We start from the raw sequence: 24889 nt of genomic DNA, 5'->3' as shown, positions 1-24889 counted from the left end.
ACTTTTATACAGCGCCCTGCGGCCGTGGCATCAAAAATCCAACTAGTCACCCCTGGCCGGGGTACCCTGGGGGAGTGGGGACCCCTTCAATCAAGGGGTCCCCCCCCCCAGCCACCCAAGGGCCAGGGGTGAAGCCCGAGGCTGTCCCCCCCCATCCAATGGGCTGCGGATGGGAGGGCTGATAGCCTTTGTTGTAAAATAAAAGATATTGTTTTTAGTAGCAGTACTACAAGTCCCAGCAAGCCTCCCCCGCATGCTTGTACTTGGAGAACCACAAGTACCAGCATGCGGCGGAAAAACGGGCCCGCTGGTACCTGTAGTACTACCACTAAAAAAATACCCAAAAAAACACAAGACACACACTGTCATACTGTACTTGAACAGGTCTGTTCTGTATTAAATGCTGGGCCAGGTTCAAAGCATTGAACACCGCCCGCAGTTCCAGAATGTTTATCGGGAGGAGAGATTCCTCCCTGGTCCACTGACCCTGAAGGGAGTGTTGCTCCAACACCGCGCCCCAACCTCTCAGACTGCAATCCGTCGTCAGAAGGACCCAGTTGGAGATCCAGAAGGGATGACCCCTGCTTAATCGTTGGTCCTGAAGCCACCAGCTCAGTGACAGACGGACCTCCGGAGACAAGGAGATCATTTGAGACCTGATCCAGTGAGGCAGGCCGTCCCATTTTGCTTCTGCAGAGGGCGGGAATGGATTTGAGCGTACTCCACCATGTTGAAAGCTGACACCATTAGACCTAGCACTTGCATCGCCGAGTGTATCGACACTAGCGTCACCACCACGCAATGTGGGATCAGCCCCAGCCCCATCGCCCCTTGTAGCTGACATATCTGAGAGCTCAATACAAGGCGACCTAGTACAATATCAGCAGCACTTTACCTGACAAGAACCCCCTGTGCAGTGTATTAGCACAAACTGAAATTCCCAGAGAAAAATACCCAAAAAGTATATCTTGTGAAACACCTATATCATAGAATAAACCTGACGCACTTAGCCCCCTCAGGTTATAGAATATAAGGATAGCAATCTGAGTGAGAGACACGAAATGGAGGTCACACAGCAGCTATATGCACACACACTTAGTCCATATTTGCCTACTTTTGAAAAAGCATTTCAGGGAGAGTGTGAAAGTAATACCTATAACCGTGGACGTATACTGCATCATCTGAGAGGCGTGACATAAAAATGACTTACATCCAAATGTAAATGAGCCCCAAAGTTACTAAGATCTACTTGTTGAAGAAATGACACTGATATTTTGCAGGATTTGTTCGTGTATTGTGGTTTACAAGAGGTCCAATAAGTAAGTGGCCACGAGAAACCTTATTTAAAATGCATGTAGCCATAGGGATCATTGTGCCTTATACCCAATGCAGGGAAATTACACTGATGAGCCCATTTGAATGTATGTATCTCTAATTTCACTTTTTCCCTAAGAATGTAACAGCTGCATAATGGGGGTAAGGGGCAATCAGGGAGATTGATGGTCTATTCAGGGAGTCAGGGAGATTGTTGCTCTTTCAGGGAGTCTCCTGCAGAATGAGGGAGGGTAGGCAACTATGACTTAGTCACAGTTTACAATGTAGAAATTATGACATGCAATAAAACTGCACTGGACTAGTAATACAGAGTAATACTAAGTATAGCTATACAGTCAATTGATATAACAATGCACAGTAAAGACTGGATGTATATCACAGGGTATTTGTACTAAATAACTAGTGATGTGCACCGGAAATTTTTCGGGTTTTGTGTTTTGGTTTTGGATTCGGTTCCGCGGCCATGTTTTGGATTCGGACACGTTTTGGCAAAACCTCCCTGAAATTTTTTTGTCGGATTCGGGTGTGTTTTGGATTCGGGTGTTTTTTTTTCAAAAAACCCTCAAAAACAGCTTAAATCATAGAATTTGGCGGTCATTTTGATCCCATAGTATTATTAACCTCAATAACCATAATTTCCACTCATTTTCAGTCTATTCTGAACACCTCACACCTCACAATATTATTTTTAGTCCTAAAATTTGCACCGAGGTCGTTGGATGACTAAGCTAAGCGACCCAAGTGGCCGACACAAACACCTGGCCCATCTAGGAGTGGCACTGCAGTGTCAAACAGGATGGCACTTAAAAAAAAATAGTCCCCAAACAGCACATGATGCAAAGAAAAAAAGAGGCGCAATGAGGTAGCTGTGTGACTAAGCTAAGCGACCCAAGTGGCCGACACAAACATCTGGCCCATCTAGGAGTGGCACTGCAGTGTCAGACAGGATGGCACTTAAAAAAAATAGTCCCCAAAAAGCACATGAAGCAAAGAAAAAAAGAGGCGCAACGAGGTAGCTGTGTGACTAAGCTAAGCGACCCAAGTGGCCGACACAAACACCTGGACCATCTAGGAGTGGCACTGCAGTGTCAGACAGGATGGCACTTCAAAAAAATAGTCCCCAAACAGCACATGATGCAAAGAAAAAAAGAGGCGCAATGAGGTAGCTGTGTGACTAAGCTAAGCGACCCAAGTGGCCGACACAAACACCTGGCCCATCTAGGAGTGGCACTGCAGTGTCAGACAGGATGGCAGATTTAAAAATAGTCCCCAAACAGCACATGATGCAAAGAAAAAAAAAGGTGCACCAAGGTCGCTGGATGGCTAAGCTAAGCAGGGCCGGTGCAAGGTTTCTCGGCACCCTAGGCAAAACTTCTGCCTACTGCCCCTTCCCCCTACCTACCCTTCAGATGAAAGGCATGCTGCAGCTCTCCCCCACCCCCAGTTTGTTGCATGGCTGCTCTCTTCTCCCCATCTCCCCAGTCTGTGTGGGTGCCTGCTACTCTCACCCCCCCCCCCCCCCCCCCACTGTGTTAAAAGTAGAGATGAGCGGGTTCGGTTTCTCTGAATCCGAACCCGCACGAACTTCATGTTTTTTTTCACGGGTCCGAGCGACTCGGATCTTCCCGCCTTGCTCGGTTAACCCGAGCGCGCCCGAACGTCATCATGACGCTGTCGGATTCTCGCGAGACTCGGATTCTATATAAGGAGCCGCGCGTCGCCGCCATTTTCACACGTGCATTGAGATTGATAGGGAGAGGACGTGGCTGGCGTCCTCTCCATTTAGATTAGGAGAGAGAGAGAGAGATTGACCTGAGGCTGATACTGTAGAAGAGAGTGCAGAGTTTAGTGACTGACCACAGTGACCACCAGCAGTGCAGTTGTTTTATTTAATATATCCGTTCTCTGCCTGAAAAAAACGGTACACACAGTGACTCAGTCACATACCATATCTGTGTGCACTGCTCAGCCCAGTGTGCTGCATGCCTGCATCATCTATGTATATATTATATATCTGACTGTGCTCAGCTCACACAGCTTATAATTGTGGGGGAGACTGGGGAGCACTGCAGTGCCAGTTATAGGTTATAGCAGGAGCCAGGAGTACAAGACAGTCACATACCATATCTGTGTGCACTGCTCAGCCCAGTGTGCTGCATCATCTATGTATATATTATATATCTGACTGTGCTCAGCTCACACAGCTTATAATTGTGGGGGAGACTGGGGAGCCCTGCAGTGCCAGTTATAGGTTATAGCAGGAGCCAGGAGTACATATTATATTAAAATTAAACAGTGCACACTTTTGCTGCAGGAGTGCCACTGCCAGTGTGACTGACCAGTGACCTGACCACACTGACCACCAGTATAGTTAGTAGTATACTATATTGTGATTGCCTGAAAAAGTTAAACACTCGTCGTGTGACTTCACTTGTGTGGTGTTTTTTTTTTTATTCTATAAAAAACTCATTCTGCTGACAGACAGTGTCCAGCAGGTCCGTCAATATATAATATATATACCTGTCCGGCTGCAGTAGTGATATATATATATTTTTTATATCATTATTAATCATCCAGTCGCAGCAGACACAGTACGGTAGTTCACGGCTGTGGCTACATCTGTGTCGGCACTCGGCAGTCCGTCCATAATTGTATACCACCTAACCGTGGTTTTTTTTTCTTTCTTCTTTATACATACATACTACGACATCTCTTTATCAACCAGTCTATATTAGCAGCAGACACAGTACAGTACGGTAGTTCACGGCTGTGGCTACCTCTGTGTCGGCACTCGGCAGTCCGTCCATAATTGTATACCACCTAACCGTGGTTTTTTTTTCTTTCTTCTTCATACATACATACTACGACATCTCTTTATCAACCAGTCTATATTAGCAGCAGACACAGTACAGTACGGTAGTTCACGGCTGTGGCTACCTCTGTGTCGGCACTCGGCAGTCCGTCCATAATTGTATACCACCTACCCGTGGTTTTTTTTTCTTTCTTCTTTATACATACATACTACTACATCTCTTTATCAACCAGTCTATATTAGCAGCAGACACAGTACAGTACGGTAGTTCACGGCTGTGGCTACCTCTGTGTCGGCACTCGGCAGTCCGTCCATAATTGTATACCACCTACCCGTGGTTTTTTTTTCTTTCTTCTTCATACATACATACTACGACATCTCTTTATCAACCAGTCTATATTAGCAGCAGACACAGTACAGTACGGTAGTTCACGGCTGTGGCTACCTCTGTGTCGGCACTCGGCAGTCCGTCCATAATTGTATACCACCTAACCGTGTTTTTTTTTTCTTTCTATATTAGCAGCAGACACAGTACGGTAGTTCACGGCTGTAGCTACCTCTGTGTCGGCACTCGGCAGTCCGTCCATAATTGTATACTAGTATCCATCCATCTCCATTGTTTACCTGAGGTGCCTTTTAGTTGTGCCTATTAAAATATGGAGAACAAAAATGTTGAGGTTCCAAAATTAGGGAAAGATCAAGATCCACTTCCACCTCGTGCTGAAGCTGCTGCCACTAGTCATGGCCGAGACGATGAAATGCCAGCAACGTCGTCTGCCAAGGCCGATGCCCAATGTCATAGTACAGAGCATGTCAAATCCAAAACACCAAATATCAGTAAAAAAAGGACTCCAAAACCTAAAATAAGATTTTACTTACCGATAAATCTATTTCTCGTAGTCCGTAGTGGATGCTGGGGACTCCGTAAGGACCATGGGGATATAGCGGCTCCGCAGGAGACAGGGCACAATAATAAAAGCTTTAGGATCAGGTGGTGTGCACTGGCTCCTCCCCCTATGACCCTCCTCCAAGCCTCAGTTAGGATACTGTGCCCGGACGAGCGTGCATAATAAGGAAGGATATTGAATCCCGGGTAAGACTCATACCAGCCACACCAATTACACCGTACAACCTGTGATCTGAACCCAGTTAACAGTATGATAACAACGAAGGAGCCTCTGACAAGATGGCTCACAACAAGAATAACCCGATTTTTGTAACAATAACTATGTACAAGTATTGCAGACAATCCGCACTTGGGATGGGCGCCCAGCATCCACTACGGACTACGAGAAATAGATTTATCGGTAAGTAAAATCTTATTTTCTCTGACGTCCTAGTGGATGCTGGGGACTCCGTAAGGACCATGGGGATTATACCAAAGCTCCCAAACGGGCGGGAGAGTGCGGATGACCCTGCAGCACCGAATGAGAGACTCCACGTCCTCCTCAGCCAGGGTATCAAATTTGTAGAATTTAGCAAACGTGTTTGCCCCTGACCAAGTAACTGCTCGGCAAAGTTGTAAAGCCAAGACCCCTCGGGCAGTCGCCCAAGATGAGCCCCCTTCCTTTTGGAATGGGCTTTTACAGATTTTGGTTGTGGCAGGCCTGCCACAGAATGTGTAAACTGAATTGTATTACAAATCCAGCGAGCAATCGTCTGCTTAGAAGCAGGAGCACCCATCTTGTTGGGTGCATACAGGCTAAACAGCGAGTCAGATTTTCTGACTCCAGCCGTCCTGGAAACATATTTTTCAGGGCCCTGACAACGTCAAGTAACTTGGAGTCCTCCAAGTCCCTAGTACCCGCAGGTACCACAATAGGTTGGTTCATGTGAAAAACAGAAAACACCTTAAGGAGAAATTAAGGACGAGTCCTCAATTCTGCCCTGTCAGAATGAAAAATTAAGTAAGGGCTTTATATATGATAAAGCCGCCAATTCTGACACACGCCTGGCTGAAGCCAGGGCTAATAGCATCGTCACCTTCCATGTGAGATATTTTAAGTCCACAGTGGTGAGTGGTTCAAACCAATGTGACTTTAGGAAACTCAAAACAACATTGAGATCCCAAGGTGCCACTGGGGCACAAAATGAGGCTGTATATGCAGTACCCCTTTTACAAACATCTGAACGTCAGGCACTAAAGCCAGTTCTTTCTGGAAGAAATTCGACAGGGCCGAAATTTGAACCTTAATGGACCCTAATTTTAGGCCCATAGACAGTCCTGTTTTCAGGAAATGTAGGAAACGACCCAGTTGGAATTCCTCTGTAGGGGCCTTCTTGGCCTCACACCACGCAACATATTTTCACCAAATGCGGTGAAAATGTTTTGGGGTTACATCCTTCCTGTCTTTGACCAGGGTAGGGATGACTTCATCTGGAATGCCCTTTCAGGATCCGGCGTTCAACCGCCATGCCGTCAAACGCGGTCGCGGTAAGTCTTGGAACAGACAAGGCCCCTGCTGGAGCAGGTCCTTTCTTAAAGGTAGAGGCCACGGGTCTTCCGTGAACATCTCTTGAAGTTTCGGGTACCAAGTCCTTCTTGGCCAATCCGGAACCACGAGTATCGTTCTTACTCATCTCCCTCTCATGATTCTCAGTACTTTTGGTATGAGAGGCATAGGAGGGAACACATACTCTGACTGGTACACCCACAGTGTTACCAGAGCGTCCACCGCTATTGCCTGAGGGTCCCTTGACCTGGCGCAATATCTGTCTAGTTTTTTGTTCAGGCGGGACGCCATCATGTCCACCTTTGGTTTTTCCCAACGGTTTACAATCATGTGGAAGACTTCCCGATGAAGTCCCCACTCTCCCGGGTAGAGGTCATGCCTGCTGAGGAAGTCTGCTTCCCAGTTTTCCACTCCCGGAATGAACACTGCTGAGAGTGTTATCACATGATTTTTCGCCCAGCGAAGAATTCTTGTAGTTTCTGCCATTTCCCTCCTGCTTCTTGTGCCGCCCTGTTTACGTGGGCGACTGCCGTGATGTTGTCCCACTGGATCAATACCGGCTGACCTTGAAGCAGAGGTCTTGCTAAGTTTAGAGCATTGTAAATTGCCCTTAGCTCCAGTATATTTATGTGGAGAGAAGTCTCCAGACTTGATCACACTCTCTGGAAATTTTTTCCTTGTGTGACTGCTCCCCAGCCACTCAGGCTGGCATCCGTGGTCACCAGGACCCAGTCCTGAATGCCGAATCTGCGGCCCTTTCATAGATGAGCACTCTGCAGCCACCGCAGAAGAAACACCCTTGTCCTTGGAGACAGGGTTATCCGCTGATGCATCTGAAGATGCGATCCGGACCATTTTTCCAGCAGATCCCACGGAAAGGTTCTTGCGTGAAATCTACCGAATGGGATCGCTTTGTAAGAAACCACCATTTTTCACAGGATCCTTGTGCAATGATGCACTGATACTTTTCCTGGTTTTAGGAGGTTCCTGACTAGCTCGGATAACTCCCTGGCTTTCTTCTCCGGGAGAAAACATCCTTTTCTGGACTGTGTCCAGAATCATCCCTAGGAACAGTAGACGTGTCGTCGGAAAAAAATGCGATTTTGGAATATTTAGAATCCACTCGTGCTGTCGTAGAACTACTTAAGATAGTGCTACTCCGACCTCCAACTGTTCTCTGGACCTTGCCTTTATCAGGAAAGCGTCCATATTTCTTTTAAGAAGAATCATCATTTCGGCCATTACCTTGGTAAAGACCCGGGGTGCCGTGGACAATCCAAACGGCAGCGTCTGAACCGATAGTGACAGTTCTGTACCACGAACCTGAGGTACCCTTGGTGAGAAGGCAAATTTGGACATGTAGGTAAGCGTCCCTGATATCCAGTGACACCATATCGTCCCCTTCTTCCTGGTTCGCTATCACTACTCTGAGTGACTCCATCTTGATTTGAACGCTTGTATGTAAGTGTTCAAATATTTCAGATCTCACCGAGCCGTCTGGCTTCAGTACCACAATATAGTGTGGAATAATACCCCTTCCCTTGTTGTAGAAGGGGTACTTTGATTATCACCTGCTGGGAATACAGCCTGTGAATTGTTCCCAATACTGCCTCCCTGTCGGAGGGAGACGTTGGTAAAGCAGACTTCAGGAACTTGTGAGGGGGAGACGTCTCGAATTTCCAATGTACACCTGGGATACTACGTGTAGGATCCAGGAGTCCACTTGTGAGTGAGCCCCCTGCGTGCTGAAACTCTTGAGATGACCCCCTACCGCACCTGAGTCCGCTTGTACTGCCCCAGCGTCATGCTGCGGACTTGGCAGAAGCTGTGGAGGGCTTCTGTTCCTGGGAATGGGCTGCCTGCTGCAGTCTTCTTCCCTTTCCTCTACCCCTGGGCAGATATGACTGGCCCTTTTGCCCGCCTGCCCTTATGGGGACGAAAGGACTGAGACTGAAAAGACTGTGTCCTTTTCTGCTGAGATGTGACTTGGGGTAACAAAAGGTGGATTTTTCAGCTGTTGCCATGGCCACCAGGTCCGATGGACCGCCCCTTTATACGGCAATACTTCCATGTGCCGTCTGGAATCTGCATCACCTGACCACTGTCGTGTCTTCGTCTGGCAGATATGGACATCACATTTACTCTTGATGCCAGAATGCAAATATCCCTCTGCGCATCTCGCATATATAGAAATGCATCTATAGTCAATAAAATCTTGTCCCTGACAAGGCTATCAATATTTTCAGTCAGGAAATCCGACCAAGCCCCCTCAGCGCTGCACATCCAGGCTGAGGCGATTGCTGGTCGTAGTATAACACCAGTATGTGTGTATATACTTTTAGGATATTTTTCAGCTTCCTATCAGCTGGCTCCTTGAGGGCTGCCGTATCTGGAGACGGTAACGCCCCTTGTTTTTATAAGCGTGTGAGCGCCTTATCCACCCTAAGGTGTGTTTCCCAACTCGCCCTAACTTCTGGCGGGAAAGGGTATACCGCCAATAATTTTCTATCGGAGGAAACCCACGTATCATCACACACTTCATTTAATTTATCTGATTCAGGAAAAACTACAAGTATTTTATTCACACCCTACATAATACCCTTATTTGTGGTACTTGTAGTATCAGAAATATGTAACACCTCCTTCATTGCCCTTAACATGAAACGTGTGGCCCTAAAGGAAAATACGTTTGTTTATTCACCGTCGACACTGGAGTCAGTGTCCGTGTCTGTGTCTGTGTCAACCGACTGAGGTAAATGGGCGTTTTTACAAGCCCCTGACGGTGTCTGAGACGCCTGGACAGGTACTAATTTGTTTGCCGGCCGTCTCATGTCGTCAACCGACCTTGCAGCGTGTTGACATTATCACGTAATTCCTAAATAAGCCATCCATTCCAGTGTCGACTCCCTAGAGAGTGACATCACCAATACAGGCAATTTGCTCTGCCTCCTCACCAACATCGTCCTCCTACATGTCGACACACACGTACCGACACACAGCACACACACAGGGAATGCTCTGATAGAGGACAGGACCCCACTAGCCCTTTGGGGAGACAGAGGGAGAGTTTGCCAGCACACACCAAAAACGCTATAATTATACAGGGACAACCCCTTATACAAGTGTTTTCCCTTATAGCATTTTTATATATGTAATCATATCGCCAAATAAGTGCCCCCCCTCTCTGTTTTAACCCTGTTTCTGTAGTGCAGTGCAGGGGAGAGCCTGGGAGCCTTCCTCACAGCAGAGCTGAGCAGGAAAATGGCGCCGTGTGCTGAGGAGAATAGGCCCCGCCCCCTTTTCGGCGGGCTCTTCTCCCGGAGTTTGTGAGATCTGGCAGGGGTTAAATACATCCATATAGCCTCAAGGGCTATATGTGATGTATTTTAGCCATAAAAAGGTATTATACATTGCTGCCCAGGGCGCCCCCCCCCAGCGCCCTGCACCCTCAGTGACAGTTGGTGACTGTTGGTGAAGTGTGCTGACAACAATGGCGCACAGCTGCAGTGCTGTGCGCTACCTTATGAAGACTGAAAGTCTTCTGCCGCCTGTTTCTGGACTCTGGACCTCTTCAACTTCGGCATCTGCAAGGGGGGTCGGCGGCACGGCTCCGGGACGAACCCCAGGGTGAGACCTGTGTTCCGACTCCCTCTGGAGCTAATGGTGTCCAGTAGCCTAAGAAGCAAATCCATCCTGCACGCAGGTGAGTTTACTTCTCTCCCCTAAGTCCCTCGTAGCAGTGAGCCTGTTGCCAGCAGGTCTCACTGAAAGAAAAAAACCTAACTTAAACTTTTATTCTAAGCAGCTCAGGAGAGCCACCTAGATTGCACCCTTCTCGGCCGGGCACAAAAATCTAACTGAGGCTTGGAGGAGGGTCATAGGGGGAGGAGCCAGTGCACACCACCTGATCCTAAAGCTTTTATTATTGTGCCCTGTCTCCTGCGGAGCCGCTATATCCCCATGGTCCTTACGGAGTCCCCAGCATCCACTAGGACGTCAGAGAAAATAAAATTGTCGGAGGAGAAGCGTAAACTTGCCAATATGCCATTTACCACACGGAGTGGCAAGGAACGGCTGAGGCCCTGGCCTATGTTCATGGCTAGTGGTTCAGCTTCACATGAGGATGGAGGCACTCAGCCTCTCGCTAGAAAAATGAAAAGACTCAAGCTGGCAAAAGCAGTAGCACCGCAAAGAACTGTGCGTTCTTCGAAATCCCAAATCCACAAGGAGAGTCCAATTGTGTCGGTTGCGATGCCTGACCTTCCCAACACTGGACGTGAAGAGCATGCGCCTTCCACCATTTGCACGCCCCCTGCAAGTGCTGGAAGGAGCACCCGCAGTCCAGTTCCTGATAGTCAGATTGAAGATGTCAGTGTTGAAGTACACCAGGATGAGGAGGATATGGGTGTTGCTGGCGCTGGGGAGGAAATTGACCAGGAGGATTCTGATGGTGAGGTGGTTTGTTTAAGTCAGGCACCCGGGGAGACACCTGTTGTCCGTGGGAGGAATATGGCCGTTGACATGCCTGGTGAAAATACCAAAAAAATCAGCTCTTCGGTGTGGAACTATTTCAACAGAAATGCGGACAACAGGTGTCAAGCCGTGTGTTCCCTTTGTCAAGCTGTAATAAGTAGGGGTAAGGACGTTAACCACCTCGGAACATCCTCCCTTATACGTCACCTGCAGCGCATTCATAATAAGTCAGTGACAAGTTCAAAAACTTTGGGTGACAGCGGAAGCAGTCCACTGACCAGTAAATCCCTTCCTCTTGTAACCAAGCTCACGCAAACCACCCCACCAACTCCCTCAGTGTCAATTTCCTCCTTCCCCAGGAATGCCAATAGTCCTGCAGGCAATGTCACTGGCAATTCTGACGAGTCCTCTCCTGCCTGGGATTCCTCCGATGCATCCTTGCGTGTAACGCCTACTGCTGCTGGCGCTGCTGTTGTTGCTGCTGGGAGTCGATGGTCATCCCAGAGGGGAAGTCGTAAGCCCACTTGTACTACTTCCAGTAAGCAATTGACTGTTCAACAGTCCTTTGCGAGGAAGATGAAATATCACAGCAGTCATCCTGCTGCAAAGCGGATAACTGAGGCCTTGACAACTATGTTGGTGTTAGACGTGCGTCCGGTATCCGCCGTTAGTTCACAGGGAACTAGACAATTTATTGAGGCAGTGTGCCCCCGTTACCAAATACCATCTAGGTTCCACTTCTCTAGGCAGGCGATACCGAGAATGTACACGGACGTCAGAAAAAGACTCACCAGTGTCCTAAAAAATGCAGTTGTACCCAATGTCCACTTAACCACGGACATGTGGACAAGTGGAGCAGGGCAGGGTCAGGACTATATGACTGTGACAGCCCACTGGGTAGATGTATGGACTCCCGCCGCAAGAACAGCAGCGGCGGCACCAGTAGCAGCATCTCGCAAACGCCAACTCTTTCCTAGGCAGGCTACGCTTTGTATCACCGCTTTCCAGAATACGCACACAGCTGAAAACCTCTTACGGCAACTGAGGAAGATCATCGCGGAATGGCTTACCCCAATTGGACTCTCCTGTGGATTTGTGGCATCGGACAACGCCAGCAATATTGTGTGTGCATTAAATATGGGTAAATTCCAGCACGTCCCATGTTTTGCACATACCTTGAATTTGGTGGTGCAGAATTATTTAAAAAACGACAGGGGCGTGCAAGAGATGCTGTCGGTGGCCAGAAAAATTGCGGGACACTTTCGGCGTACAGGCACCACGTACAGAAGACTGGAGCACCACCAAAAACTACTGAACCTGCCCTGCCATCATCTGAAGCAAGAAGTGGTAACGAGGTGGAATTCAACCCTCTATATGCTTCAGAGGTTGGAGGAGCAGCAAAAGGCCATTCAAGCCTATACAATTGAGCACGATATAGGAGGTGGAATGCACCTGTCTCAAGCGCAGTGGAGAATGATTTCAACGTTGTGCAAGGTTCTGATGCCCTTTGAACTTGCCACACGTGAAGTCAGTTCAGACACTGCCAGCCTGAGTCAGGTCATTCCCCTCATCAGGCTTTTGCAGAAGAAGCTGGAGACATTGAAGGAGGAGCTAACACGGAGCGATTCCGCTAGGCATGTGGGACTTGTGGATGGAGCCCTTAATTCGCTTAACAAGGATTCACGGGTGGTCAATCTGTTGAAATCAGAGCACTACATTTTGGCCACCGTGCTCGATCCTAGATTTAAAGCCTACCTTGGATCTCTCTTTCCGGCAGACACAAGTCTGCTGGGGTTGAAAGACCTGCTGGTGAGAAAATTGTCAAGTCAAGCGGAACGCGACCTGTCAACATCTCCTCCTTCACATTCTCCCGCAACTGGGGGTGCGAGGAAAAGGCTCAGAATTCCGAGCCCACCCGCTGGCGGTGATGCAGGGCAGTCTGGAGCGACTGCTGATGCTGACATCTGGTCCGGACTGAAGGACCTGACAACGATTACGGACATGTCGTCTACTGTCACTGCATATGATTCTCTCACCATTGAAAGAATGGTGGAGGATTATATGAGTGACCGCATCCAAGTAGGCACGTCACACAGTCCATACTTATACTGGCAGGAAAAAGAGGCAATTTGGAGGCCATTGCACAAACTGGCTTTATTCTACCTAAGTTGCCCTCCCACAAGTGTGTACTCCGAAAGAGTGTTTAGTGCCGCCGCTCACCTTGTCAGCAATCGGCGTACGAGGTTACATCCAGAAAATGTGGAGAAGATGATGTTCATTAAAATGAATTATAATCAATTCCTCCGCGGAGACATTGACCAGCAGCAATTGCCTCCACAAAGTACACAGGGAGCTGAGATGGTGGATTCCAGTGGGGACGAATTGATAATCTGTGAGGAGGGGGATGTACACGGTGATATATCGGAGGGTGATGATGAGGTGGACATCTTGCCTCTGTAGAGCCAGTTTGTGCAAGGAGAGATTAATTGCTTCTTTTTTGGGGGGGGTCCAAACCAACCCGTCATATCAGTCACAGTCGTGTGGCAGACCCTGTCACTGAAATGATGGGTTGGTTAAAGTGTGCATGTCCTGTTTTGTTTATACAACATAAGGGTGGGTGGGAGGGCCCAAGGACAATTCCATCTTGCACCTCTTTTTTCTTTTATTTTTCTTTGCGTCATGTGCTGTTTGGGGAGGGTTTTTTGGAAGGGACATCCTGCGTGACACTGCAGTGCCACTCCTAAATGGGCCCGGTGTTTGTGTCGGCCACTAGGGTCGCTAATCTTACTCACACAGTCAGCTACCTCATTGCGCCTCTTTTTTTCTTTGCGTCATGTGCTGATTGGGGAGGGTTTTTTGGAAGGGACATCCTGCGTGACACTGCAGTGCCACTCCTAAATGGGCCCGGTGTTTGTGTCGGCCACTAGGGTCGCTAATCTTACTCACACAGTCAGCTACCTCATTGCGCCTCTTTTTTTCTTTGCGTCATGTGCTGATTGGGGAGGGTTTTTTGGAAGGGACATCCTGTGTGACACTGCAGTGCCACTCCTAAATGGGCCCGGTGTTTGTGTCGGCCACTAGGGTCGCTAATCTTACTCACACAGTCAGCTACCTCATTGCGCCTCTTTTTTTCTTTGCGTCATGTGCTGATTGGGGAGGGTTTTTTGGAAGGGACATCCTGCGTGACACTGCAGTGCCACTCCTAAATGGGCCCGGTGTTTGTGTCGGCCACTAGGGTCGCTAATCTTACTCACACAGTCAGCTACCTCATTGCGCCTCTTTTTTTATTTGCGTCATGTGCTGATTGGGGAGGGTTTTTTGGAAGGGACATCCTGCGTGACACTGCAGTGCCACTCCTAAATGGGCCCGGTGTTTGTGTCGGCCACTAGGGTCGCTAATCTTACTCACACAGTCAGCTACCTCATTGCGCCTCTTTTTTTCTTTGCGTCATGTGCTGATTGGGGAGGGTTTTTTGGAAGGGACATCCTGCGTGACACTGCAGTGCCACTCCTAAATGGGCCCGGTGTTTGTGTCGGCCACTAGGGTCGCTAATCTTACTCACACAGTCAGCTACCTCATTGCGCCTCTTTTTTTCTTTGCGTCATGTGCTGATTGGGGAGGGTTTTTTGGAAGGGACATCCTGCGTGACACTGCAGTGCCACTCCTAAATGGGCCCGGTGTTTGTGTCGGCCACTAGGGTCGCTTATCTTACTCACACAGTCAGCTACCTCATTGCGCCTCTTTTTTTCTTTGCGTCATGTGCTGATTGGGGAGGGTTTTTTGGAAGGGACATCCTGCGTGACACTGCAGTGCCACTCCTAGATGGGCCAGGTGTTTGTGTCGGCCACTAGGGTCGCTTAGCTTAGTCATCCAGCGACCTTGGTGCAAATTTTAGGACTAAAAATAATATTGTGAGGTGTGAGGTATTCAGAATAGACTGAAAATGAGTGGAAATTATGGTTTTTGAGGTTAATAATAATATGGGATCAAAATGACCCCCAAATTCTATGATTTAAGCTGTTTTTTAGTGTTTTTTAAAAAAAACACCCGAATCCAAAACACACCCGAATCCGACAAAAAAAATTCGGTGAGGTTTTGCCAAAACGCGGTCGAACCCAAAACACGGCCGCGGAACCGAACCCAAAACCAAAACACAAAACCCGAAAAATTTCAGGCGCTCATCTCTAGTTAAAAGTCTGCTGTCCTATCCCCACCACCATCTGTATGCATGCTGCTGCTCATCCCCCCCAAACTGTGTGCATGCCTGCTGCTCATCTCCTCCCCCCCCTCCTCAGTGGACTCAAATGCAGAGAGTACACTGTGCAGCCACTACCTGCAGGCTGCGATGCAGAGTTGGGACTGAGTAGTCTGTGAAAGAGCCTGGAATGAAGAGCAGTGCTGCATGTCACCCCCAGCCAGGACTCCAGGAGCTGTCACAGTTACTGCCTGTGCCTTGTGGAGGTGGAGCTGGAAGCTGCAATACGGGAGCTTAGCAGTCACGGCTATTGTAAGATACGAGTCCTGGGAGGATTGCAGTGGCTGTGAAAGATAGGACCACGCTACCTTTTTCAGGCAGCTGTAGCAGGCCGCCCCCTCAGGTCCCGGCGCCCCTAGGCAGCTGCCTAAAGCTGCCTAGTGGAAGCTCCGGCCCTGAAGCTAAGTGACCAAAGTGGCCGACACAAACACCTGGCCCATCTAGGAGTGGCACTGCAGTTTTCTAGCGAGAGGATGAGTGCTTCCATCCTCATGTGAAGCTGAACCACTAGCCATGAACATAGGCCAGGGCCTCAGTCGTTCCTTGCCACTCCGTGTCGTAAATGGCACATTGGCAAGTTTACGCTTCTCCTCAGACGCTTTTAATTTTGATTTTTGGGTCATTTTACTGAACTTTTGTTTTTTGGATTTTACATGCTCTCTACTATGACATTGGGCATCGGCCTTGGCAGACGACGGTGATGGCATTTCATCGTCTCGGCCATGACTAGTGGCAGCAGCTTCAGCACGAGGTGGAAGTGGATCTTGATCTTTCCCTATTTTACCCTTCACATTTTTGTTCTCCATTTTTTAATGTGTGGAATTATATGCCAGTATCAATAGCAATGGCCTACTACTATATATACTGCGCACAACTGAAATACACCACAGGTATGGATGGATAGTATACTTGACGACACAGAGGTAGGTAGAGCAGTGGCCTACTGTACCGTAATGCTATATATTATATACTGGTGGTCAGCAAACTGTGCAAAACTTAAATGCACCACAGGTATAGGGTTGGATAGTATAATTGACGACACAGAGGTAGGTAGAGCAGTGGCCTACTGTACCGTACTGCTATATATTATATACTGGTGGTCAGCAAACTGTGCAAAACTTAAATGCACCACAGGTATGGATGGATAGTATACTTGACGACACAGAGATAGGTAGAGCAGTGGCCTACTGTACCGTACTGCTATATATTATATACTGGTGGTCAGCAAACTGTGCAAAACTTAAATGCACCACAGGTATAGGGTTGGATAGTATACTTGACGACACAGAGGTAGGTAGAGCAGTGGCCTACTGTACCGTACTGCTATATATTATATACTGGTGGTCAGCAAACTGTGCAAAACTGAAATGCACCACAGGTATGGATGGATAGTATACTTGACGACACAGAGGTAGGTAGAGCAGTGGCCTTCTGTACCGTACTCCTATATATTATATACTGGTGGTCAGCAAAATTATGCACTGTACTCCTACTATATACTACAATGCAGCACAGATATGGAGCGTTTTTCAGGCAGAGAACGTATAATACTGGTGGTCACTGGTCAGCAAAACTCTGCACTATACTCCTCCTATATAATACTGCTGGTCCCCAGTCCCCACAATAAAGCAGTGTGAGCACAGATATATGCAGCACACTGAGCACAGATATGGAGCGTTTTTCAGGCAGACAACGTATACTGGTGGTCACTGGTCAGCAAAACTCTGCACTATACTCCTCCTATATAATACTGTTGGTCCCCAGTCCCCACAATAAAGCAGTGTGAGCACAGATATATGCAGCACACTGAGCACAGATATGGAGCGTTTTTCAGGCAGACAACGTATATTGGTGGTCACTGGTCAGCAAAACTGCACTGTACTCCTCCTATATAATACTGCTGGTCCCCAGTACCCACAATAAAGCAGTGTGAGCACAGATATATGCAGCACACTGAGCACAGATATGGAGCGTTTTTCAGGCAGACAACGTATACTGGTGGTCACTGGTCAGCAAAACTCTGCACTGTACTCCTCCTATATAATACTGCTGGTCCCCAGTCCCCACAATAAAGCAGTGTGAGCACAGATATATGCAGCACACTGAGCACAGATATGGAGCGTTTTTCAGGCAGACAACGTATAATACTGGTGGTCACTGGTCAGCAACACTCTGCACTGTACTCCTCCTATATAATACTGCTGGTCCCCAGTACCCACAATAAAGCAGTGTGAGCACAGATATATGCAGCACACTGAGCACAGATATGGAGCGTTTTTCAGGCAGACAACGTATACTGGTGGTCACTGGTCAGCAAAACTCTGCACTGTACTCCTCTTATATAATACTGCTGGTCCCCAGTCCCCACAATAAAGCAGTGTGAGCACAGATATATGCAGCACACTGAGCACAGATATGGAGCGTTTTTCAGGCAGACAACGTATAATACTGGTGGTCACTGGTCAGCAAAACTCTGCACTGTACTCCTCCTATAATACTGCTGGTCCCCAGAATAAAGATATGCAGCCCCCTGAAACAAAGTGAGAAGGAGCCAGCCACATCCTCTCACTATCATTTCCAATGCACGAGTGAAAAATGGCGGCGACGCGCGGCTCCTTATATAGAATCCGAATCTCGCGAGAATCCGACAGCGGGATGATGACGTTCGGGCGCGCTCGGGTTAACCGAGCCATACGGGAGAATCCGAGTATGCCTCGGACCCGTGTAAAATTGGGTGAAGTTCGGGGGGGTTCGGATTCCGAGGAACCGAACCCGCTCATCTCTATAAATAACCCTGACTAAATGCACTCTTTCTTAACTAACACTGTCAGCAGACATGTAGAATACTTAAGTGTCCTGTAAAATGCACAGTGCTGACATGCAGGCAGCTTTACAGAGGAGGATTTGCCCAAGCAGTCCCAGAATCAGCTCAGCTTGTCCTAATGGCGCCTAAACGCTGACAGGGAGTGAGGGAGAGAGAGATATGCAGCTCCAGGGCGGGAACATTTACTCTAAATGGCACCCTGGGGCTGGGGGAGGGGCTACAGGTCAAAGCCTTATCCCCCTGCTGGACTTCACCACCGGGTACTATGGGCTTAGAATAAACGGTTTTTAGGAGAACCCGACCTGTGCCTTTGCCCTGGTGGTCTAGTGGGGTCCCTGTATTGCCACAGTGTCCACACCAGCGCGCGCAGCTTGTGTCCCACCGGACGCGCGGGATCGCGATTTAATGCGGGTCCCGCGGAGGGGACCCACTTACCTCCTCCCTGAAGTGCGGCACGCGATCCAGGAGCACAGTGGCGGTGTGTGTGTGACTAACTGGAAGAAACCGGAGCCTCCGCTGTAAGTACCCGGCAACCAGGGCGCGGGAGTATACAGCGCCGCTGAGGGAGGTGATGGAGCTGCAGCAGGATATGTCTGACTGACATCTAAAACTTACAGTGTCTCTGCTGCAGCCCTTGAAGTCTTCATTTTTCTTAAAAAGCTTCTTCTCAGGGCTGCTGGAGCAGCCCCGCTGTTGTATGCCTGCACTGCATGGCACCAACTACAAAAAACTGAGCTCCTGTGCACGGAGGCGGGGTTATAGAGGAGGCAGCGTTAGGCATTCTGGGAAGAAGGTCAAAGCTGTTAGCCTGTTGGTGCCTCGGATCAAGATCCTACTCTACACACAATGTCATTCCCTGTGGAGCACAGTGTACCCCGTAGCAGAAACATGTTAAATGAAAAAAACCAAAAACATTTGTCTATCTTTTTTATGTCGACCATTTTCATGTCGACCTTTTGCCCCTATCGACCTTTTGACCCTGTCGACCTTTTGTACTGTCTACCTTTTTCATGTCGACCTTTTGACCCTGTCGACCTAATGTCTGTCTAACATATGGGGGGAGATTCAAATGTTTGAAAAACCGGTTGGGTGTCTGTTTTTTTCCTGTCTATTAGATAGGAAAAACAAACTCCCAATTGACTTTTTAAACATTTGAATCTCCCCCTTCGTGTCTATCTATTGACTGTCTAACTAGACACTGTCTATCTATTAACCGGATACCGGGTAAGACCCGTACATGAGTATGCTCAGCTCTGGATCATGTGTAGTGCTAGAAAGCTGTCTTCAGTGCAATTCTCAATAGGCCCCTTGTGTTTTCTGCAATCATGCTTCACATAACTTTATTGTTAGTTCTGCAGCCAGTGATTTCATTAATACCAACCTGAGAGGGACTTCTGTGGTAAGCTGTATAATGAAGTGGTCCAGCAATGGCAGATTCGTGTGGGAGAGATGTGTACTGCGACGCTATTGAGTGATGACTCTGGTTACCGTAGGTTCCATAATTATAGCTCCCTGTATACCTAAAGCAAAGATACACTGATTATAAAGTGACACAACATTGCAGGATAATAATACTGCATTGTCAGAGTAGAGATTCATGAAGTGTATGATAGAGAACAATTATAGGGGTTTTTTAAACAGAATTTGGGGCTCAAAATAATCTTTATTTCAACAACTAAGTAGGAATCCTCATTTTATGCAAAGGACAGAGTTAATTCTTCTACGAGCTAAAATTACAAATCACATGAGAACATCTAAGTCCATCTGTCTTACTTGTAATACACAAATAGAAGGTTTGGTAAGGTTACCATCCCACTCTTAGCAGTATATTTACTAAACTGAGGGTTTTCAAACGTGAAGATACCGCCCATAGCAACCAATCAAATACAACTTATCATTTAAAAAGCACTGGTGGGCAAAGCACAGACAATGGATTACCATACAACAGGGAAAGGCGATTTAATCAGATAAATCAGATAAATCATCCTTCATCATGTTCCATAAAAACATTTCCATGTGTGGCCAACCTAAAGAACTGTACAGCTGTGGGCGTTTATTCCTAACAGTGAAGGGCTTTGTTGGATTTGTCATTTTATGGAGCATTTGTTAATATGAGTATTAGTTTTTTACACATTGCCTAGAAGGCTGATCATCTTCACGCCATATTGTAGCAGTTGCTTCCTGATGGTTGAGGCGTCTTCTAGGATGACAATTCTACCAAAGCATGTCATTGCCCAATGGTTCCATGAGCATGACACTGATATTACCCATATGTCATGGACTTCTCGGTCACCTGATAACCCAATCAAGCATTTCTGGAATACTCTGGAAAGATGTCTGAAACAGCGTTTTCCCGTATCCCTCAACCAGGCGTCAGGTGAGTGATTGTTTTGTGGAAGTATGGAGCTGCATCTCTCCTCCACAGTTCCGCACGTTGGCAGGACCATCAAGACATTGGGCAGGCTTGGGTACTGAAGGGAGTGGGCACAGTATGGGCCGTGGCTAAGCCCTGCTATGGAGCATTTCCCTATGGTGCCCACACAGGATAGTCATGGCAGCATGGGAACATGGTTATGTCCCTCCCGTACTCCCAAGCCCCCAGACAGACACAAGCCCAGATACTTTGCACCCATCTCACCGACCTCTCACAGGGCCGTCTTAACAGCATTGTAGGCCCTGGACAGAGCGATGCAAAAAATCACAACTTACCCCTCCTGCGGTCCTGCACTGTCTTCCCACATGTTTACATATGGTGAATGGCTGTCAGCCTTCTTATTGGTTGATAGCTCCAGCCATCCACCAATCAGTATGCTGACAGCCATTCACTATCTGGCTACAGGCTGGGAGGCCGGTAGAGAATGCTGCCTGCCTTCTCTGATTGTGGGTAATTCACAATCAGAGCATACGGGTAGCATTCTCCACCTGCCTCCCAAGAAGCTCCGGAGACACCAGCTCAAAAGCTCCTAGAATCGTGAGTCCCACGGGCAGCTGCCCAGTGAGCCCATAAATTAAGATGGCCCTGACCTCTCGGCTCTCTTGGTAGATTCAATGCCATTTAGTAGTCTTCTTCTGGTGGCTCAGTATCCTATATACTGACTTTATATTGGTCTTTTTTTATTTTTTGCCCACAACCTGTATCGATGATGTGATGTTGCAAACAAATATCCAAATATGTTTATGCTGAAGTCACTTGCGTAATATACATAATAGAGCTACTGACACAACTTACCCATGTTCCTCTCGATGTGGATAAACAGGTATTCTATGCGTGACAGAAGGGGACATGTGTGTACTTCTCATACAAGGTACTTGCTGAGCATTCTCTCCCGATCCATTAGCAGCTGTAGTGACAGTGTACGTTAGAGACCATGTGTATGACTGCATTGTACCTACAAACAGAAAAGTAACAAATAACATGACTCTGGGCCTGTGACTGCACCTCTGCAGACTGTGTAAGTGGAGCCGTAATTTACACACAGTACACTTCATGTATAAAACCGCACTGGATGCGCACAGCAAATGGCCTTGGCTTCAACCGGTGCATGTAGACCAGCGGTTAGCAATTATTTCAGCTGGGGACCGTTTAACAAGTTTTGATAAACTAGTGAGGGCCACAATGACAGGGAATACTCTTACTGGGCTGCGTGCTCCGGTCTCCTTTATTATGAGCTAGTCTGAAACTCCTTTAAATTTGAGCAGCGTACAAATGAGTTCCAAAACAGTAAAGAAGGAGTCAGTAGCAAGCAACTCAGGAATTCAGACGCAGTGAGGTTCCTTAGCTCCTGGCTTCACATTGTGGACGGCTACATACAAGTTGTTAAAACAAGTGCTGCAACAGGCCGGAACTAATTGCCTGGCAGGCTCCATACAACCTGCAGGCTTTATTTTGCCTACCCCAGAACAAGACGTCTAGCTAGTGCACTGCAACATGCCAACCTATCCTTCACTTTTTGGAAGAGCCTCCACAAACTAGGGGGGATATCCAATTAGCCCCGGTTTTTTACCGAGGCTAATTGTCCCGCCGGGGGCTATCTAATAAGCCCCTATAAGTCGCGGTACGCGCCGGTTTATCGGGGATTTTGTTTCACCTGCCTCCGGCAGGCGAAGCAGAATCCCTGGGAACAGCCCCGTTTTCGTCCGAAAACGGGGCTGTTTCACCCGAAAACACACAGGTTTCACTGAACCTGTGTGTTTTCGAGAGAAAGGTTTTTTTTTTACACGCGATTTAACAGGATAGCCTGTCAAAAAAAATTGGTGAAACATCGAAAAAAAGTCAGATAAACGGCCGAAAACGGACGTTTTTCGGACCCGATGTTTTAACGGGGATAATTGGATATCCCCCTAGAAGTGCAAACCCAGGTTTGTGGGGAAGAGGAAAGAGGTGCAGTGTGCAAAATTGAAAAAGTCAAATAAGGTCTGACTTCCTCCTACAGTACAGATACCTCTGTCATTACATAAAGATTTTACACACAGGTATGATATGGGTGTACAACCTATACCCCTTTCACACTGCACAAATAACCCGGTATCAACCCGGCATATTGCCGGGTCGACACGGGTCGGCGTGCGGTGTGAAAGGGGCATAGCCGAAATTGCGGGCCACCTGACCCAGCAATTCAACCCGGGAATAAAGCAGTGTTATACCGGGTTGAATATCGGGTCAGTCGCTGCGTAAACGGGCTCCCGGGTCGTTGCGTCCCGGGACACGTTTACTACAGCAGGTAGAGGTGGCGCGGAGATGATCTCATCTCCCAGCGCCGCTTCCGCCTCTGCCCCCCCCCCTCCCCCCACTGCTATGGCAACCCGCCCGGCATATTGCCGGGTCGGGGAAGCCTGCAGCAGCGGCCAATGCCGGATCCTACCCGAGAAGGACCCGTTTCCAATTCCCGGGTGGGATCCGGCATTGGCAGTGTGAAAGGGGTATTACTTGGGAGGAAATGTAGGTTGCCTGTAGCAACCAATTAGAATCTAGATATAATTGATCTATTCCAGCCTTAAAAATCATAACAAGAATCTGGTTGCTATAGATTACACTTAGAATGTTCACTAAATCTTTAAAACCTACTTTGGTTTATTTTTTAACATCAGCCCTGGCCTCAGAGAGCATGACCGGATTCAGGGGGGCGGGGGGAAGCGGGGGCCCCCTAACACATACTTGCCTACCTGACCCTCTCCATGAGGGAGAAAATGCTCTGTTCCTGGACCTTCCTGGTAATGTATGATTGCCATCACCTGTGGTGAAACACCTTTCTTATCAATTACCTAGCTCACCACAGGTGATGGCAATCATACATTACCAGGAAAGTCCAGGAACAGAGCATTTTCTCCCTCAGGAGAACGAATTGACAGAATAGGAGAGGAGTGGGTTAAACCTCAGCTAGTCTGGGAGGCAGGACGGTAAGGCATTATGGGAGTTTATGGTTAGCCAATAGGAATGAATGTTGGGGGTAGGTGGAAAGGGTTCTTAAGCCTGGTGAAGGGGCTGGGTCAGCCTCTTGGTAGATGCTAGAATCAAGTGGGCTAAGGGACCTTTTCCGTAAGGGGGAGGAGTTACGATGCAAGGGGGAGGAGCTAGGCCAGCGGGATAGTTCCTCTACTATCCACGCCACCAACTATTACCTTTAGTAATTAGGTGGTGAGCGAAGCGGAGCGGAGCGAGCCACCGTGCCCGAAGCGTGGCGAGCGAAGCGAGCCCGCGAGGGTACTTTTCGGGTACCCTGTTCGCCCATAGCTCCTCCCCCTGGTGACGTTGCTCCTCCCCTCAATACGTCACAAGGTCCCTTCAGCCCCTCCGATATAGAACCAACCTCAGCCTCTTCTGCTTTTGTCGTTGTGAGGGTGAGTGCTCTTCTCCCCTTTGTCTCCTTGCTGTGCTGCTTGCCATTGTGAAATATTAGGTTGCTGCTGCTGTGGCAGTGTGGTTTATACTGTGCCTCCTCTGTCCCCATTACCTGGGATTAACTTGCATACCCTCCAACATTTTACATAGAAAAATCGGTACAAATCCGGAAAAGGGGCGTGGTCGCGGGTAAGGGGGGCGTGGCCACGCCCCTTTTCCTATGCTTTCAATGGAAGTTTGGAGAGCCAAAAATCGGTACAGACCATAAAAAAAAGGTACTGTACCTATTAAAAAGGTACAGTTGGAGGGTATGAACTTGTGGCCTGCCATGCCCCATCCCCGCCGCTCCTCTGGCCCCCCTGCCCGCTATATTGATGCAGCTCCTGCTCGGGAGCCGGCGTCCGGTGCCCCGGGCCTGAGCACTTTGCTCACGTCCGGGGCTGAGCCTGCTGGTGCTGCTGCGGGCACCCGTCCACGGTCGCGTGCTGCGGCGCATGCATCCGCCCCTTCGCCGGCTAGGCCGCGGGCGCCAGGGGACCCCTCCGGCGTGGCGGCGGCTGGCGGGGGACAGGGCGGCGGCCGGTGGCGAACTGGATCTGGCAGCCGGCGGGGGAGCCGGCCGGGTTGCCCGCTGGTGTGAATCCCCCGCCGGCTGCTGCTGCGGCGTGGGGACGCGTGCGCGCGTGTTCCCTGCGCCCTCCACCGCTGAGAGTCACCGGCGGCTCCCCAGAGAATGAGGGGACTGCTTGTAGGGATGGGGCCAGTGGCTCTTCCACTGGCCGTCCCTTAAGCCAGGCGATTTCCGTGTCGCGGGCGCGCACGCGCGTCCGTGGGGCTGCTGGACTCCCGGGGCGCTCTCCTCGCTCTAGCATGGGGGGCTCCCGGGGGCCTTTGGTGG

At 48.7% G+C, this 24889-nt stretch overlaps 1 protein-coding gene across 5 annotated transcripts in view; it reads right to left on the bottom strand.

Annotated features, from left to right (window-relative positions):
• RFX4 (regulatory factor X4) overlaps nucleotides 1-24889 on the bottom strand; it is a 242988-nt gene that overhangs the window by 14511 nt on the left and 203588 nt on the right. For 4 of the 5 annotated variants that reach the window (XM_063928437.1, XM_063928435.1, XM_063928436.1 and 1 more), the window contains 2 exons: nucleotides 21382-21541; nucleotides 19534-19672 (listed from right to left, as the gene is read on the bottom strand). In XM_063928437.1, coding sequence (XP_063784507.1) covers nucleotides 19534-19672; nucleotides 21382-21541 — 299 coding nt within the window. The remainder of the gene's footprint in view (nucleotides 1-19533; nucleotides 19673-21381; nucleotides 21542-24889) is intronic. The other variant, XM_063928438.1, reaches the window with a different exon arrangement.

Source organism: Pseudophryne corroboree, chromosome 6 (assembly GCF_028390025.1).
Source record: "Pseudophryne corroboree isolate aPseCor3 chromosome 6, aPseCor3.hap2, whole genome shotgun sequence".
Taxonomy (NCBI): domain Eukaryota; kingdom Metazoa; phylum Chordata; class Amphibia; order Anura; family Myobatrachidae; genus Pseudophryne; species Pseudophryne corroboree.
This window is presented reverse-complemented; position numbering and strand designations above follow the sequence as displayed.